General features: G+C 39.2%; 1 protein-coding gene across 8 annotated transcripts in view; it reads right to left on the reverse strand.

The window, feature by feature from the left end:
- The window catches only part of LOC132819834 (mitogen-activated protein kinase kinase kinase kinase 3), a 416,845-nt gene that overhangs the window by 335,844 nt on the left and 63,594 nt on the right, over window positions 1–17,407 (reverse strand). For all 8 annotated transcript variants that reach the window (XM_060831692.1, XM_060831690.1, XM_060831689.1 and 5 more), the window contains exon 2: window positions 5,735–5,792. In XM_060831692.1, the coding sequence (XP_060687675.1) occupies window positions 5,735–5,792 (58 nt within the window). The remainder of the gene's footprint in view (window positions 1–5,734; window positions 5,793–17,407) is intronic.

Raw genomic sequence — 17,407 nt, forward strand, 5'->3', positions numbered from 1 at the left:
GGAGGAAGGGAGGAGGGGTTGCCTTGCCCTACAGAGGAGGAGGGAGGAGGGAGGGAGGGAGGGAGGGAGGAGGGGTTGCCTTGCCCTACACAGGAGGAGGAGGGAGGAGGAAAAGAAGGAGGAGGAGGAGGAAAAGGAGGGAAAAGGAGGGAAAAGGAGGAGGGGGGAAAAGGAGGAGGGAAAAGGAGGAGGAGGGAAAAGGAGGAGGAAAAAAAAAGGAGGAGGAGGAGGAAGAGCCTTCCCCTAGAGGAGGAGGAGGAGGAGGAGGAGGAGTTGCCTTCCCCTGCGGAGGAGGAGAGGTTGCCCTCCCCTACGGAGACAGATGAGGATGAGGATGAGGAGGAGAGGTTGCCCTCCCCTACGGAGGAGGAGGAGGAGGAGTAGTTTAGGTTGCCTTCCACTACGGCGGAGAGGAACAGGAAGAACAGTTTCTAGTATCCATTCAATTGGACTGATCTAATCTAAGCCCTCTCATCCTTTGGTGTGGTCATGGAATGACCAAAGGGGAGAGACAAGGATCTGAAACCTGAATACAGGCTGAGGTAACTAGTTGTCAGGAACAACCACTTAATATGTGTTCTTAATAACTTAGGTGGCAGTAAAATGGCTTCTAGATGCAAGTAACATGACAAAATGGCTTCTAGGCTGCAAATTGACAATTCTGCTACAGCTGCATAATTAACTAACCACAGACTGCTTCAAGAGAGATTAGCAGACAATGCTCCCTTCACTGCATAGAAATAACCAGACTAAATAAGACATTACTGGCCATCCTAACTGACCTTCAGATGCAGGTACAAAGGCTCGGTTAGTGAGATAAAGGTGGCCTGAGTGTTGGAAAACAAAGTTGGTTCCCAGGAAATATTACATGGCCCAAGTAACTGTCAAATAGTGCAATATCGTGAATCATTTAGTAATTGTCTGAATGTACTATGCGATCATAGCCTGTGTACTTCTATAAGAAAAAGTATAAAAATGTTTTTGTTTTAAGCCATTTGTGCAGCTCCTTCAAGGAATACAGATGTACACAATCTCTGTTTCCGGATGCTCTGTACTGGGCTGTACGAAGAAATAAAGAATGAAGTCTTAGAGCCAAACTGATTGTAAGTGCTTATTGACCGATCACGGAACAGAGACACCGCCCTCCGGGGGTCCAAGGCTTTGAGATGCTGGAAGACCGAAGGCTGGTGAACGTGGTGCCACTATTTAAGAAAAATGGTAAGGGAAAATCAGGGAATTACAAACTGATGAGCCTGACATCAGTGGTAGATAAGTTGTTGGAGGGAATCCTGAAGCTCAAGCTTTATATGTATTTGGAAAGGCAGCGATTGATTCAGGACAGTCAATATGGCTTTGTGTATGGGAAATCATGTCTCACTAACTTGGCTGAGTTTTTTGAACAAGTTACAAAGAGGATTGATGAGGACAGAGTACTGGATGTGATCTATATGGACCTCAGTAAGGCGATCGACCATGTTCCTCATAGTAGCCTGCTTAGTAAGGTTTGATCACATGGAATACAAGGAGAACTAGCCATTTGGATATAGAACTGGCTTGAAGGTAGAAGACAGATGGTGCTGGAGGGTTGCCTCCCAGTCTGGAGAACTGCATCCAGTGCTGTGCCACAAGGGTCGGTGCTGGTTGCACTGCTTTTTGTCATTTATATAAATGATTGAATGTGAACATAGGAGGTATGGTCAGTAAGGTTGCAGATTTTCCTTCCACAAACCCACGTCGACTCTAGCTGATTACCTTGAACTCATCCAAGTGCCTTGCCATGACATCTTTCAGAATAGTTTTTAATATGTTCCATATCACAAACATTAAGTTAACTAGATTTGGTTTCTTGATTTCTATCCCTCCCTTTTTGAATAAACAAGTTACATTTGCTATTTTCCAAACTAACAAAACCTTTCCCTAATCTAGGGGATTGGAAAATTAAAAGCAACGCATCAACTTTCTCAATACACATTTCATTTAAGATCCTAGGACAGAGTACATGAGGACCTGGATAGTTTTCAGCCACAGCTCCAACAATTTACAAAATATCATTTCCCTAGTGAGTGTCGTTTTCTCCCTGCCTTTAATTTCCTGACTTCTAGCTACTTCTGGATGTTACAGCTGTATCCTCTATAGTGAAGACTAATTCAAAAATATCTGTTCAACTCATCTGACATCTCTTTATTTTCCATTACTAATTCCGTAAACTCAATTTCTACAGTTTTTCCCTTCTCGTCTTTACAGAAAATCTTACTATTTTCATACTTTTGGCTTTTTTTTCTCTCATTCTCTAATTTGACCCTCATATTAATCCTGAAGTCTTCCTTTAATGGTTTTCATATTCTGCCCAATCTTCTGATCTGCTGCCCAACCTCATGCAGTTACATGATTTTTCTTCAAGGTTAACATGATCTTCAGTTAACTATTTTAGAAAACCATTGATGGTGGATCCTCCCCTTGGAACTTTTCTATCTCTTTCCAAAGTATCTGTGTATTCTGAAATAATCCCTTTAATGCCTGCTACTGCATCATCACTGACCTACATGGAACAGTACAGCACAGAACAGGCCCTTCAGCCCACGATGATGTGCCGACAATTGATCCTCCTATATGCACCCTCAAATTTCTGTGACCATATGCATGTCCAGCAGTCTCTTAAATGTCCCCAATGACCTTGCTTTCACAACTGCTACTGGCAACGCATTCCATGCTCTCACAACTCTCTAAAGAACCTGACTCTGACATCCCCTCTATACTTTCCTCCAACCAGCTTAAAACTATGACCCCTCGTGTTAGCCATTTCTGTCCTGGGAAACAGTGTCTGGCTATCGACTCTATCTATGCCTCTCATTATCTTGTATACCTCAATTAGGTCCCCTCTCCTCCTCCTTTTCTCCAATGAAAAAAGTCTGAGCTCAGTCAACCTCTCTTCATAAGAAAAGCCCTCCAGTCCAGGCAGCATCCTGGTAAACCTCCTCTGAACCCTCTCCAAAGCATCCACATCTTTCCTATAATAAGGTGGCCAGAACTGAACGCAGTATTCCAAGTGCAGTCTAACCCAAGTTTTATAGAGCTGCAACAAGATCTCACGACTCTTAAACTCAATTCCCCTGTTAATGAAAGACAAAGTACCATATGCTTTCTTAACAACCCTGTCCACCTAGGTGGCCATTTTAAGGGATCTATGTACCTGCACACCAAGATCCCTCTGTTCCTCCACACTGCCAAGAATCTTATCCTTAATCCAGTACTCAGCTTTCAAAGTCGACCTTCCAAAACGCATCACCTCGCATTTATCCAGGTTGAACTCCATCTGCCACCTCTCAGCCCACCTCTGTGTCCTGTCAATGTCCCGCTGCAGCCTACAACAGCCCTCTATACTGTCAAAGACACGTCCAACCTTTATGTCATCTGCAAACATGCTGACCCATCCTTCAATCCCCTCATCCAAGTCATTAATAAAAATTACAAACAGTAGAGGCCCAAGGACAGAACCCTGTGGAACACCACTCACCACTGACTTCCAGGCAGAATATTTTCCTTCTACTACCACTTGCTGTCTTCTGTTGGCCAGCTAATTCTGTATCCAGACAGCTAAGTTCCCCTGTATCCCATTCCTCCTGACCTTCTGAATGAGCTTATCATGAGGAACCTTATCAAATGCCTTGCTGAAGTCCATACACACCACATCCATAGCTTGGCTCTCATCAACTTTTCTAGTCACATCCTCAAAGAACTCGAAGGTTTGTGAGGCATGACCTGCCCTCACAAAGCCGTGTTGACTGCATTTAATCAAGCCATGCTCTTCCAGATGGTCATAAACCCTATCCCACAGAATTCTTTCTAACACCTTGCAGACGACAGACATGAGACTTACTGGTCTGTAATTGCTGGGGATTTCCCTATTTCCTTTCTTGAAGAAAGGAATTACATTTGCCTCTCTCCAGTCCTCAGGTATGACTCCAGTGGACAGCGGGGATGCAAAGATCTTCGCAAGTGGCGAAGCAATTGCATTTCCTGTTTCCCAAAGCAGCCAAGGACAAACCTGGTCCGGTCCTGGCGACTTGTCAATCTTAATGTTTGACAAAAGTTTCAGCATATCAGCTTCCTCTATCCCTGTTCCTTAATCTATAATTCGCAAGTTAACTTTAGCTATCTCTGCTTTCTTACTGACCTGGCTAGTATTGTAAACAGCTAGCTTCTTCCCCTCTAGTTAAAAACAAATCCTAGAAGGTGGAAACCCAGAAAAAAAAACCCAAAAGGAACACTTCCTTCCCTAACTCCCCTACTCATCAAATTGCCAGCACTCAAAGTTGAGCTAACTGGGCCAGGAGGCCTGGGTTCAAGTCTTACCTGCTCCAGAGATGTGTAACAGCATCTCTGAGCAGGTTGATTAGAGAAAATATAAACCTGGATGAAATTTAGAATTTAAACAGATAATTACACAAATATAAACTACAAAATTTCTAAAAATCTAAATTAACAACTCCCTTACTCAGTAAACTGCCAGACCTATTCCAAGTCACACTAGCTAGCTTACAAATAAAGTTTCTGCTAAAATCTAAGTCGATGATCATAAACTTAAAATATTCATAGACTAGTGTAATTTTTCAGTGTGATGGAAGATAAACAGTTTTTATTTCCATTAAGTAGTCTTTAAGACTGGTAACCTAATGAAGATTTTTAAAAATAATGAAAATTAGTGAAAAATAAACATTTTTCACAGAATCATCTATTCATGAGTGACCTGGGTTTTCTAAAAAAAAAATTTGAAGAATTAATAGTTTTATTTATGTATACTACTCAGTTTTTAAGTATGTCTTTTTTAAAAATATGGACCAGTTTTTTTTATAAGTGCGTGCAATTTCAAGTGCCTTCCAAACTAGTACAATTTTGATTGTGACCTAGAGCTCTAATTCAGGTGAACTGAATAATTAATGATCCTGTGAACAGAATGGGGAGTAACTGGCTTGTATTTAAAAATCATTTATCTTTTGTGTTAGTCATTTTGCTCAGATTATGCAATTATAACTTGCAGAAAATCATTTTTTTTAATGAATAGCTTATCTTCTTTGCCAGTTTCACATCAATTATCCTGGTGTTTGACATCCGCTCCATTTTGATTCCAGATGACATTTCCCCCAATCTCTGTTGGTATTCAATTTATTTACAAACATTTTATTTTTGTCTTTGCTGAACAGTTGTGTTTTCCAGGATTCCATGTAAGGAGGGTTTTTTAAAAATTGAAACAAACACAACAAAAATAGAAAATGTCATGAAAGAACTACTAACCACATGTTTCATTAAACACATTTTTCCCAACAGACAGCGTACAATAATCACTGTCCAACTCATCAGTCATATGAACCTGAATCTAAATCAAAAGTGAACTTGATCATCCATGTTTATGAATAGCCTTAAATACTTAATCCCACGTGTTGATCACTGTTTGGGATATACAGCTTGATGCAGTAATGAAATTTATACATCAAATAGAACCAGTTATGATTAGGATACTTGAAGAGTTGGGCCACCAATAGGTGTTAGCGCATTATATTGTTTCAAGTTTCTTAGGTTTAAATGAACTACATAAAAATTATTTGCCAAAAGACTTCAATTTTATTATGAATGCAATATCCAGTAAAGTTCAAAGAAAATGTAACACTTATCCAGAATCTGAAAGAGACAACTTAAAGGTATAGTTTCCTTATCTAAAACTAGCTTGATTACTTACCAGGCTCCAGCTTAATAACTTTAATGGCTGCCAGCTCTGCAGTATTGACATTCCGAGCCTAAAGAGGAAACAGAAAACAGGTTATTAGCATTAATCTTCAAAATCCCCAGAAAATTCTCAACAGTCACCACATACTGCAACAAGTTCTGCACTTGGCACTTTCTTGTCCATGCTAAAACAATGCAAAATGAAGAGTCAACAAAGAGTGCATGAGAGAAAGCCATCTCAGCATAATGTTCACCCCAAAATGTAGAGAGTATTACTGCACAAGATGAGACATTCTATTTCAAAATAAAACACCAAAACATTTCTCCCTTTTCTTGAACCAGCTTATACAACCATCTGCACCAAGTAGTTCACAAGCCAAATGAAACAGATCATTTGTCAAAATGATTTACATTTCTCATCCAAATATTCTCCCCCAATTCGAATCCTTATCCTGTTGCACAAATAAACTTCGGATTCAATAAGATGATAGGAAAACTACTGTCAGAATCAAGAACTTCCACACAACATAAAGCCCAATTGAATTTCCAGTCTTGAGCTTCTCTACTTCTCCCCAAAAATACACCTCAGCTGTAAAAGACAGGTTACCAGCCATTAAACACACAGAAAATAACACAGCCTTAAAAATGGAAACGCCGAGCCAACAGTAAAATTTAAAGCTTTGTGGTTCAGCTACATGACATCCTTGTTTTTGTCATGAGTTCTACTTGCCTGCATCTGCCTGTCCTATGCTGATGCAGAAGTATCCTGAGACCGCATGGTAATTGCTGCTAAAAGTGATTTCTAATCTTGAACACGAAGTCACTGTCGACTCTTTTGCACTTCGATTTCACAGATCCATTAGCCATCATGCAAGATGGCCAATTTAATACCAAACTGTGACCAGCTGAAGAATAGTTCATGCATGGTTCAATGGCTGGCAGAACATGGATTTAGGTAACCTACACAAGTACAAACACATGAACCTAACTCAATATGTATATCTACCTCTTCTGATATTATTTCACAATGCAAAATCAAAAGTTAAAAGAAAACTTAGACAAATGTTTAAATTGTAAGATAAAGTCAATGAATCATTTTCAAGTAAACAAGAATAAAGCTCATGATCATTCTGACTCGGTCTTTGTTAACAATGATTTGCTCATGATTTAGCATTTAAATTAGTCTGCCAGTTAAAAAGGATTTATGACATCTTGGTGACAGAATTTCTAATACAATAGCTGGATAATAAATGCTACTGGCAATTAAAATTAATCTTAACTTGCAAAAGCATAAAAACAGTTGAGGCACCCACTGTCAAAACCAAAATCACTCAAGTGAATTACAGAACTGCCGATACCATGTCCACCCATCTATTCAATAATATCTTCAGTCACCAATAGCAAGCAGCTTCCATCACATCTTTTTAATTTCCATACCAATTGCTTCCATTCATTCGCTCAGTGAGTTCTGAAAAAGGGTCAATGGTCCCAGAATGTTAACTTTGATTTCTCTCCAAGGATGCTGCCCAACCTGTTGAGATTTTCCAGCAATTCCCGTTTTTGTTTGATTTCCAGCATCTGCAGTTCTTTAGTTTTTTATTCTCTCAGTTAGAATGCTGATTAGGACTGAATTGGGTACAGTTTTGTCCATGTTCAGTAAGGACTACATCAAGATTGCTGAAGCTCAGTTTGAATACTACACTTAGCAAAAGAAAACATTTAACTCTGCAATTTATGCTTGATTTTCATATCCAGGAGGTGAGAAAAATCTAGCTCAATGTACTGAGCTACCCAGTTCACTAAAGCAATAGTTATAAAGCCCAACAGGATCTCACAGGTCACTCCAGGGCAATAATGATGATTGTAAAAGGCAGATATAGCGACACAGCCATGGACTATTGGATCTGTGATACCACAGTGACTTCAACATGCTCACAGGTTAGAAATCACTTTTAGCGACAAGTAGCACGTAATCTCAGGATACTTTTGCGCCAACTTAAAACAGGCAGATGCAGGCAAGGACAACTCATGGTAAAAACCAGTTGAACCACAAAGCTGACTGGCAACTTCAAATTTTATTGTTGGCTGGACTTTCCCATTTTTAGGCCAAGTGTTTTTTTTCATGGCTGGTGTCCTGTCATGACTCTCAGAGGCATTTCTCATGCTATCTTCCATTCCTCACCTCATGAATGATGCTATCACTTCCTGGCATTCTTCTCATGCAACATACAATAAAATTCCTGCCAATGCCAGAATCTTCAGGAATACAAGCGGCCAGTGCACATCACATCAGATACTGCACGCCAGGAACTACCTTATACATTGTCCTTTTCAGAAACTGAAATGTCTCAAAGAGAAGCTGGCACTCCTCTTTTCAAATAGGAAGCTAAATGGACCAGGTGGTTGAAAGGAGGGCCATCATCTACCTGGTTGATCAGCAGAGTAAGCCAAAGTATCAAATACAACTGGTCTGGTCACAGATAGTGGCCTATGTTATTGCTATCTCCAGAGTCAGGCAGAACACACAATAGGGAAGGAAAGAAACCAATGTCACACACTCACTCCAATCTGCCACTGCACAGAAACTTTTCCAAAGTTTTGGCTTACCAATCTCATTATTGCATGCAGCCTCCCCACTCAATAGCTCTTACCCACCTCATCCTCCAGAACCACTAAAATTTTTCTGCCCTCTGGATATAAAGCTGTGCAATCCAGAGAAGCTGGCAGCCTCCTAGCAAGCGAGTGAATGCAAAGAAATTAATTCCAAGAGCCATAAGATGCATCATTGGGGTGCAGTAGTGTTGGATTTGCCCATGGCTGAAATGAATTGTTAGTTGAGGCAGCATTTTCCAGTCAGAATAATGGCTTTCATACACATGGAAACCGATTAGATAATGAATTGTCTCACAGACATCTTCGTGGGAAAGAGACAACTTGCAGAAGGGAAAGTCTGATTCCATCATAATTAAAGGCTTTTTTAAGTAATTGCCTTATATATGCAGGTATACTGAAACTATAAATGCCCAACTAACAAACTCCAGTTAAGGAATTTAACTGAATTCCTTTAAACAAATGTCTGTAGCAGTCGAGAGAAGCCCCCATCCCATCAGCAGGGGGATTGAATGACAAATGATGCAAACACTAAGAACTGGAGAACACAGTGAATACAAGGATTGAACAAAGTACAAAGGGTATAAATAGATAAGTTTGTGAAATGATGCCAAAAAACAGATAGCATTGTAAGAGAATAATTGCAAAACATTACTTGGGTCATTATAACCTTAGGAAAACAAACAATTACACTTCACAGGTACCAAATAGTATTATGCAGCTGGCAAATATCTGGGGAGGGGTCTAAAAGATATAGGGGAGATGGCAAGCGGTGATGTCAATGCTGCAGGTAAATCATCATAACAAAGAATACATAAATGTACTAAACCAGATTGTGCACGTGCATTTGTCTCTTCATGTCTTCTGGAGATGTCTAGCTCCAGGAACTCTTTCCCAGGCTGGTTGGTAAGGAACTTCAAATAAAAAATCAGTTTGTGCTGATGAACACAGGACTTGAGACTCCTCTTTAGAATCCCTCCCCAACAGGTAGGTAATTGTCAGCGGAAGTTTCCTTGCCCATGATTGACTCGACACCAGGACACTTCATGGAGGTCCACAACGTTGAGGATTCCCAGGGCAACTCCCTCCTACCTGTATGTACACAACTGTGCCTATCATCTTTCATGGGTCTGACCTGAGAGCAGGACAGGACAAATGCAGAAAAGGTGATAGTGGTGTCCAGTATATTGTCTGTCAAGTTTGATTCTGAGAGTATGGCTACATAAGGCTGTTTTTTTGACAGCCAATGTGTTATGGGACAGCTCTCCTAGTACACAAGTTTCCAGATGTTAGTAAGGAGGACTTTGCTGGTTTGACAGGCTGGGTTTGCTACTGTCATTTTTTTCCAGGTGCCAAGTTGATGCTCACTAATCCATCTGGTTTCAGAGTCAACCACACTGCTGTAGATCAGGAGTCTCATGTAGGCCAGATCAGGTAAGAACAGATCATCTATAATTGAAAAAACCCATTTCTGTCCTTTTGGAAAGGAAATCTGTCATTCTTACTTGGTCTGGCCTACAGGTGATTCCAACACTATTAAAGTATCTATTTGAGACGGCTCAGTGAATCCCTGATGGACGCAACTGTAAGCCTCTCGGTTTGTCCTGGAGACTATATTCTGTGGTAGTCTGGAACAGACAGTTTAGTTTAAATTATTACTTTTATTTACCAATGGCATCAATGTTACACTACAACACTGATACTCATAAGCCAAGCTTGAGCTAAGGTTCTAAAGCCATTAGCAGAGTAGCGACACCAGCTCTTACCCCTAAGAGCTCTCTCAGGTTACTCTCCTTATTGCTGCACACAAGCTGTCTTTATAGAGAATTTGGTATTAAAATTACAAAAACACCACACGTCCTTAAACAGTTAAGCAGCAATAAAATGGCAAAAAGTTTACAGAGGAAGAGAAACTCATTGACAGGTCTGAGCATGTTTGACTAATTATGCTACATGCACATCAAGTGGGAAATCTTAATCCAGCCAGGTCCCAAATGACTGATTGCTTTGGCTAGATAACCTTCCCTTTTAATAGTGCATCATAGCAAGGGACAAGTCTAACCTATATGGGAAAGGTCATGAGGTAACCTTGCTCAGCTAACATGTCCAGGATCATTGCACCACAAAATGGCTTTTTCTTTTAAAATCATCTTAGATTCCCAGCATTCAAATTTAATTCATAACATTCCCAGATCTCAAGTTTCAGGGAATAATGCACAAACATTCAAGCCATGAGAAGCCAGTGTTCACTCAAATCAGACCACAAAGAGTTCATCTTTCCACCAGCTTCCATCCTGTCTCTCTCTCTCTCTCGCTCTTTCCAAGACCCTTGAACCCTTCAGTCATCGAATGTAATTTACAGAAGAATGTTTTCTCTCTCAGTCTCACATGAACATCTTCCAACTTCCTCACCATATCAGTTTCAGCCTGTGTTTTCCTAACCTGGAAGAGCGATGAGACATTCGAGGGAGCTGTGCTTCATAAAATCAAATCTGCTTAGTGTGGTATACATGAAAATGCATCAGGATTGTTCTATTACGTGCAAATTCCACTCAGCTTATTAAATTACAAGTTATTTTCCTATTGAGTAGAAGTTTTGTTAAGTGTTTGATATAACCAGAATTTTTAGTTATCTAACACCCCACTGTGAAATATGTACACCTCCCGCTACTGGGGTGAGAAGGATGTACTGCCACACATTTCACAAGTCAACAAATCATAAGAATAAGTGAACACCTTATTTACACCAATCCATTGACACTAAGAACAGATGTCCCCAATTCTTCTGAATAAATTCACCCACCATCACCTGCACAATCATAGTCTAATCTGTCCCACCTTCAAGATATTCAGTAAGAATGGTCCATACTGACAAGCGTATTTCTAATTTCTAGATGTTCTGCCATTTTCCCCTTTGAAAACGGACTTCATTATTTTTCCTTTACTGATGTTAAACTCATTGGCCTGTAATTGCCTGGCATTTTCTGACTCCCTTCTGAGATAAAAGTAAATTCCTACATTTGTTTACTAATTCTCTGGATATTTGACCAATTTTGCCAAAGTACTCCCTGAATTTCCATTTACGTTATTTTTTCATTTAACTTATTTTCTAATCTAATAAGTTAACACACATCTCTGGAGCAGAAGGGACTTGAACCCAGGCCTCCTGGTCTAAGGGTAGGGACACTACCACTGTGTCACAAGAGGGTTCTAACTGATAACACACAGCCACAAATGAATTATATTTTTTTGAATCAACTCGTTCAGAGAGAGCATCATACACCTGGGGAGCAGGTGGGCTTTGAACCTGGGTCTTCCAGACTAGAAGTAGGGACTAGTAGTAGCACTAGCGCCCCACCACAATCAAGTTGAAAATGTCATTATTTCTTTCGCCTATTTTTCTAATCAACCTCTTTGGAGAGGTTTTTAGACACCTTTGGAGCAGGTGGGACTTGAACTCAAGCATCTCAGTCCACAGTTGACCCCCAAAACACCAACCACAATGGTCCAGATGCAAGGGTGTTAACTAACTGAGCTACAGTGGAGTTATTTTTTTAAACAGTGAATTTAATTAACAAAACCGAGGCAAACGTAAGGTAATAAATTTGGTAATAGCATAAATTGAGGGATACTGTATAAATCAAATAAAACAATATAAATATTTAAGATTACAAAAAGATCTTGATCAATTGGGTCAATGGGCTGAGGAGTGGCAGATAGAGTTGAATTTGGATAAATGCTAGGTATTGCATTTTGGTAAAACAAACAAGGACATGGCTTATACAATTAATGGTAGGGTTCTGGGTAGTGTTGTAGAACAGAAGAGACCTAGGGTTCAGGTACATAATTTATTTTAAATTTCCTTCACTGGTAGACAGAGTGGTTAAGAAGGCACTTAGAATGCTTGCCTTCATTGTTCAGCATTTGAAGTACAGGAGTTGGGATGTCAGGTGGAGGTCGCACGAGATGTTGGTGAGGCCTCTTCTGGAGTAATGTGCGCAGTTCTGGTCGTCCTGCTATAGGAAGATGATTATTAAACTGGACAGAGTTCAGAAAAAAATTTAGATTAGATTCCCTACAGTGCAGAAACAGGCCCTTCAGCCCAACAAGTCCATACCGACCCTCCGAAGAGTAACCCACCCAGACCCATTTCCCTCTGACTAATGCATCCAACATTATGGGCAATTTAGCATGGCTAATTCACCAGACCTGCACATCCTTGGACTGTGGGAGGAAACCGGAGCACCGGAGGAAACCCATGCAGACAGGGGGAGAACGTGCAAACTCCACACAGTCGCCCGAGACTGGATTCGAACCTGTAATGTTGCCAGGAATGGAGGGTTTGAGTTATAATAATAGGCTGGGACTTCTTTCACTGGCATGTAGGAGGTTGAGGGGTGATTTATAAAAGGTTTATACAGTCATGAGGGGCACAGTTAAGGTAAATAGCAAAAGGTATTTTCCTGAAGGTGAGGGAGTTCAAATGAGGGGCACACTTTTAAGGTGAAAGGAGAAAGATTTAAAAAGGACATGAGGGGCAACTTTTTTTTTTGTTTACAGAGTTGTTAGTGTTTGGAATGAACTACCAGATGCAGGTACAGTTACAAATTTAAAAGACATTTGGATAAGTACACGAATAGAAAATGTTTGGAGGGATATGGGCAATACGCAGGCAGGTTGGACTGGTTTAGTTTGGGAACATGGTGGGCAAGGACTAGTTGGACCAAAGAGTCTGTTTCTACACTGTATGACTCTATAATATATTTCATGTTTAGGTGATCGGATCTATAAAATATCATGGAGGAAGTGATGATTGCGGATGCTGGAGATTAGAGTCAAAAGGTGTGGTGCTGAAAAAGCACAGCCGGTGAGGTAGCATCTGAGGAACAGGAGAATCAATGTTTCGAGCATCAGTTCTGATGAAGAGCTCATGCTCAAAACGTCAACTCTCCTACTCCTCAGATGCTGTCTGACCGGCTGTGTTTTTCCAGCACCACATTTTTTGACTCTGATAAAATAGCAAACATGATATTTTACAATGTGTTAGCAAAGCCGACACCAGTGAGATGTGGGATTGAAAATTCCCATTAAGTCAGAGTTTTCTATTTGTAAGCCGTTGGATTACAGAAGTATAATTTATTGACACAGATCTTAACTGTTTAGTCATCATATTACCACAGAAATAAACTACTTACATATTTAAACTGAATAATCTTGCAAAAAACAAAACAATTCAGTTTAGCAAGATTTTAAAATAAAATTCTTCCAACAAGCTAATAACCAGATACACAGGGCTACAAAATATTCTTTAATCAAATGTTATAGAGATATAATTGGATCCCATCCTAACTCACCCAAGCATACCAGAGGCTGTCAGACAAGATCATGAACACACTGACTGCTTGTCATACGTCCTTCAACACTCCTATTGGTTTCCCATTCATTCCCTAATACTTGAAGACATTTTTGTCAAATGGAATCTTTTTCTTTAACATTTAGAATAATTTAAAATCAGATTCTGAGTTGATGTCTTGATGGAAAAGCAGAACTATTGTTACCAAAGGCCAACACAAAGTCAATTCAGACCTCTAATGTGATGCAAATCTGAGCAGAGCAAAGGCATGGTGACTTTAAGTCCAGCTAATTACTGTACCAGTACGGTCTTCTCTCACTGTTTGGCAGGAATGGCAAGATAGAATTATTGGAATTTCAAAGCATGCTCAGGACTCAAACTCATTGGTAATGTCTGCTACTATTGAATGCATCAGAATTATAAAGCACTGAAGGAAGCCATTTCATCAATGTATAATGCCTTAAATGGTCTTAACAAGGTTAGATGTGGAAAGGATGTTTTCTCTTGTGACGAGTCCAGAAGTACAGGTTACTGTTTTAACATTAGTGATCACTATTTTGAGACTGAAATTAGGAGAACTCGCTTTGTGTAGAATTACTGTATCTGCCTCAGAAGGCAATGGTAGTAAGGTCAGCAAATATTTTTAAAGTAAAGTAGAGTTAAATAGATTCATGGAAGGCCTGGTAGTCAAAGGTTATCACGAGTAGATGGAAATTTAGAATTTGAAACAATTGTTTACTGGTGATCCTACTGAATAGCACAGCAGGCTTGAAAAGGTCAAAATGGTCTACTTCTGCTCCTATTTCATATTTCACATGGTCCATCATGCTTGTGTACCAGCTCTTTGGCAAGTTCTGATTTCACCCTAATCCCTCTGCTTTGTCACTCCTCTTTGCCAAAATCTCTATCACCCATGTAAAATAATGGCCTTCAGAAATGCATCATTAAACAGCCACATGTGCCCTTCATAAACAGACCCATCTCCAAATCTTGAGAGCTGTTAATAACTACAACACAATTTTTTAAAAAAATTATTTGACACACTGTACCAATTAGAACACAGAAAATTTCGAAGTGAAACTGATCTGAATTATTTATAACCAGGTCATTGGACAGGGTCTTGTCTGCAAGGTCAATAAATCATTTTGTGGAGAAAAACAGGAATCTAGCAATATTAGCCGTATAACTAGGGAGTGTTGGTAATGAAGTAGATATATAATCAAAAAACTCATCAAGATCAAATAAGGCACCATGGATGTAAATGATCTAATTTGCTCACAGTGGCCAGAAGGGTAAGAGAACAGGGATTTTTTTGGGTACTGAAGGAACAAAGTACAAAAATCCAGAGTGACTCTCTCATGAAGTGCTAAGGAAGTTCTATACTGCTAGGATTTCTAGTTTTTCAGATGAGGTATCAAACCAACGCTTGGTCTGCTCTCTCAGATGGATCTAAGTGGTCCCATGCCATTATTTCAAACAACTGCAGGGGAATTATCACTGAATTCCAAGTCAATGTTTATCCCTGATCCACTTCAACAAAACAAAAACTATCTAGTCATATCACATGGCTATTTGTGGAAATTTGTATATGGCTGCTAGATTTTCTACAATAAAGTAGTAATCAGAATTGAAAAGGTACTTCATTAATTAAGGAGTGCTGCAAGATCTTCCACAGGCATGCAAACTTTTTCTCCCCTCAATTTTCCCCAGTATATAAACTAAAAACCTTTTACTCAGAGTACCAAGACAAAAGAACCAGTGTCCATAAAAGAGAAACTGCAGGGGATTGAGGTAGCCAGTTGTTAAATAAATCAAAGTCAGCAATAATAATTAGAAGTTATCTACAATTCATGGAGTGTGGTGTTATCCGTGATTAGCATTTTATTTATAAAACAGTGCAATTAATTTCTCAAAATAATGTGGCCCAATAATTACTCAGTTTATCTTTGTCTAAGTTTCTTTTATTCACCTTCCCCTTGCATATTCATGAATCGTGAACAAAAGATGATCACAAATTCATCTTCTTATACAGCTCACACAATTTTCTATTAAATATAGTACATCATTCTTTATTTTTTCATGTGAAAAGAGGCTTTATGCAGATTTACTACAACAAATTTTAAACTTAGCGCTTATGGTTTCTTCTTGAGCACCTACTCAGATAAATGTAGCAACACGGTGAAAAGCTGACAGCAAACATAGAAACCATTTGTAAGTTTGCTTCACCATGTATCATAATGCATGAGCTTAATGATTTATTTTATACTAAGAATTATCAATTAACTACCAAAATTTCATATAATTACTTAAGTCCATCAGCAGTAATCAAATCAAGTTCAATTGAAGGTTCAGCTGCTTAAAGCTGCATCAGTACAATTTGGAATCAGTCTGTACCCTGCTTGATAATATCCAACATCAAGATAAAACTTTCAACACTAACATTCTCATACCAAATCTAAAGGTCTAAGCCTCAACTTTGGGCTCGAAAGGAATCAAAGAATGACAGGCTAGTAATTGCAATTCATCTTCTAAATCTTTTTTTATTACAAGTTATCACTTGTAACTGAATTAAAGGCATAACCTTAAAGCAACTACAACTGAAAACAGTCTTATCTGAAGTAAAGCTTTCTTAACAGGAAAACTATATACATTCCAAACACAGGATCCTGTATTAAAAACAAAGTAGCTGAATGACTCAGCAGATCTGGCAGTATTTATAGAGAGAAAAATACAGTTAACTCCATTTTGAATAGGAGTCATACTGGATTTGAAACAGTAGCTGTTTCTCTCTCCACAGGTGCTGTTAGTCCTCCTGAGTTTTTCCGGTGCTTTGTTTTTATTTGAGATCTCCGGCATCAGCAATACTTTGCTTTTGTTAGTGTTCTGGATGTCTTGCTTCAATTAACAAGTACAAACCGGACTGATTACAATTGCTTATGTTCTTTGCAATCTATTACAAACACTAAACTACATTTTTGCTTCGTAGTTTCCAACTTCAATGAAAAACTGTATTAATGCTGAAGCAAATTGGAAAGGAGAGCCAGATAATTGAAGAGGGAGAAAGGAATAGAAAAATATGAAGGCAAGGTCAGATGACACAGAATGGGAGGAGGCAGCTATGAAATTGTGCTAAATGACCAGTTATTTTGTTGCTATTAATGTTATGTAAAGAACTGTTAAAAAAGGGTTAGAATAGAATCAAAGAATTTACAGCACAGGAAAAGGCCCTGCGACCCATTCTGTCCAGTCATCAAGCACCTATCTGCTCGAGTCCTATTTTGCAGCATCTGGCTCATCGCGTTGTATGCTATGCAACTTCAAGTGGTCATGTAAATGTTGTTTGAATATTTTGATGGTTCCCATGTTTATCACCTTTTCATGCAGGCAGTTCCAGATATCTTATATCCTCTCTGCCTCTTTCTTTAAATCTATGCCCCTGGTTATTGATGACTCTACTCAGGGGAAAATATTCTTCTCTACCCAACCATGCCCCTCAAAATTTGAATAATGCAATACTCAAATAAAAGGGCTAAGAAATGAGACAACCTCATTTGTATGGAAAGTAACGGATATACTTCCTTTTAGTTATTTCATCCCTGCCATAAATAGGAATATATACTAATGCTAGCCAAATTATTTAATTCTGCTGTAACTGGTTCTCGACGCATATGCAAACATACATTAAAAATTAAAAGAATAAAACTAAAATGAAAAATAATCTTT

Source organism: Hemiscyllium ocellatum, chromosome 10 (genome assembly GCF_020745735.1).
Source record: "Hemiscyllium ocellatum isolate sHemOce1 chromosome 10, sHemOce1.pat.X.cur, whole genome shotgun sequence".
Classification (NCBI taxonomy): Eukaryota; Metazoa; Chordata; class Chondrichthyes; order Orectolobiformes; family Hemiscylliidae; genus Hemiscyllium; species Hemiscyllium ocellatum.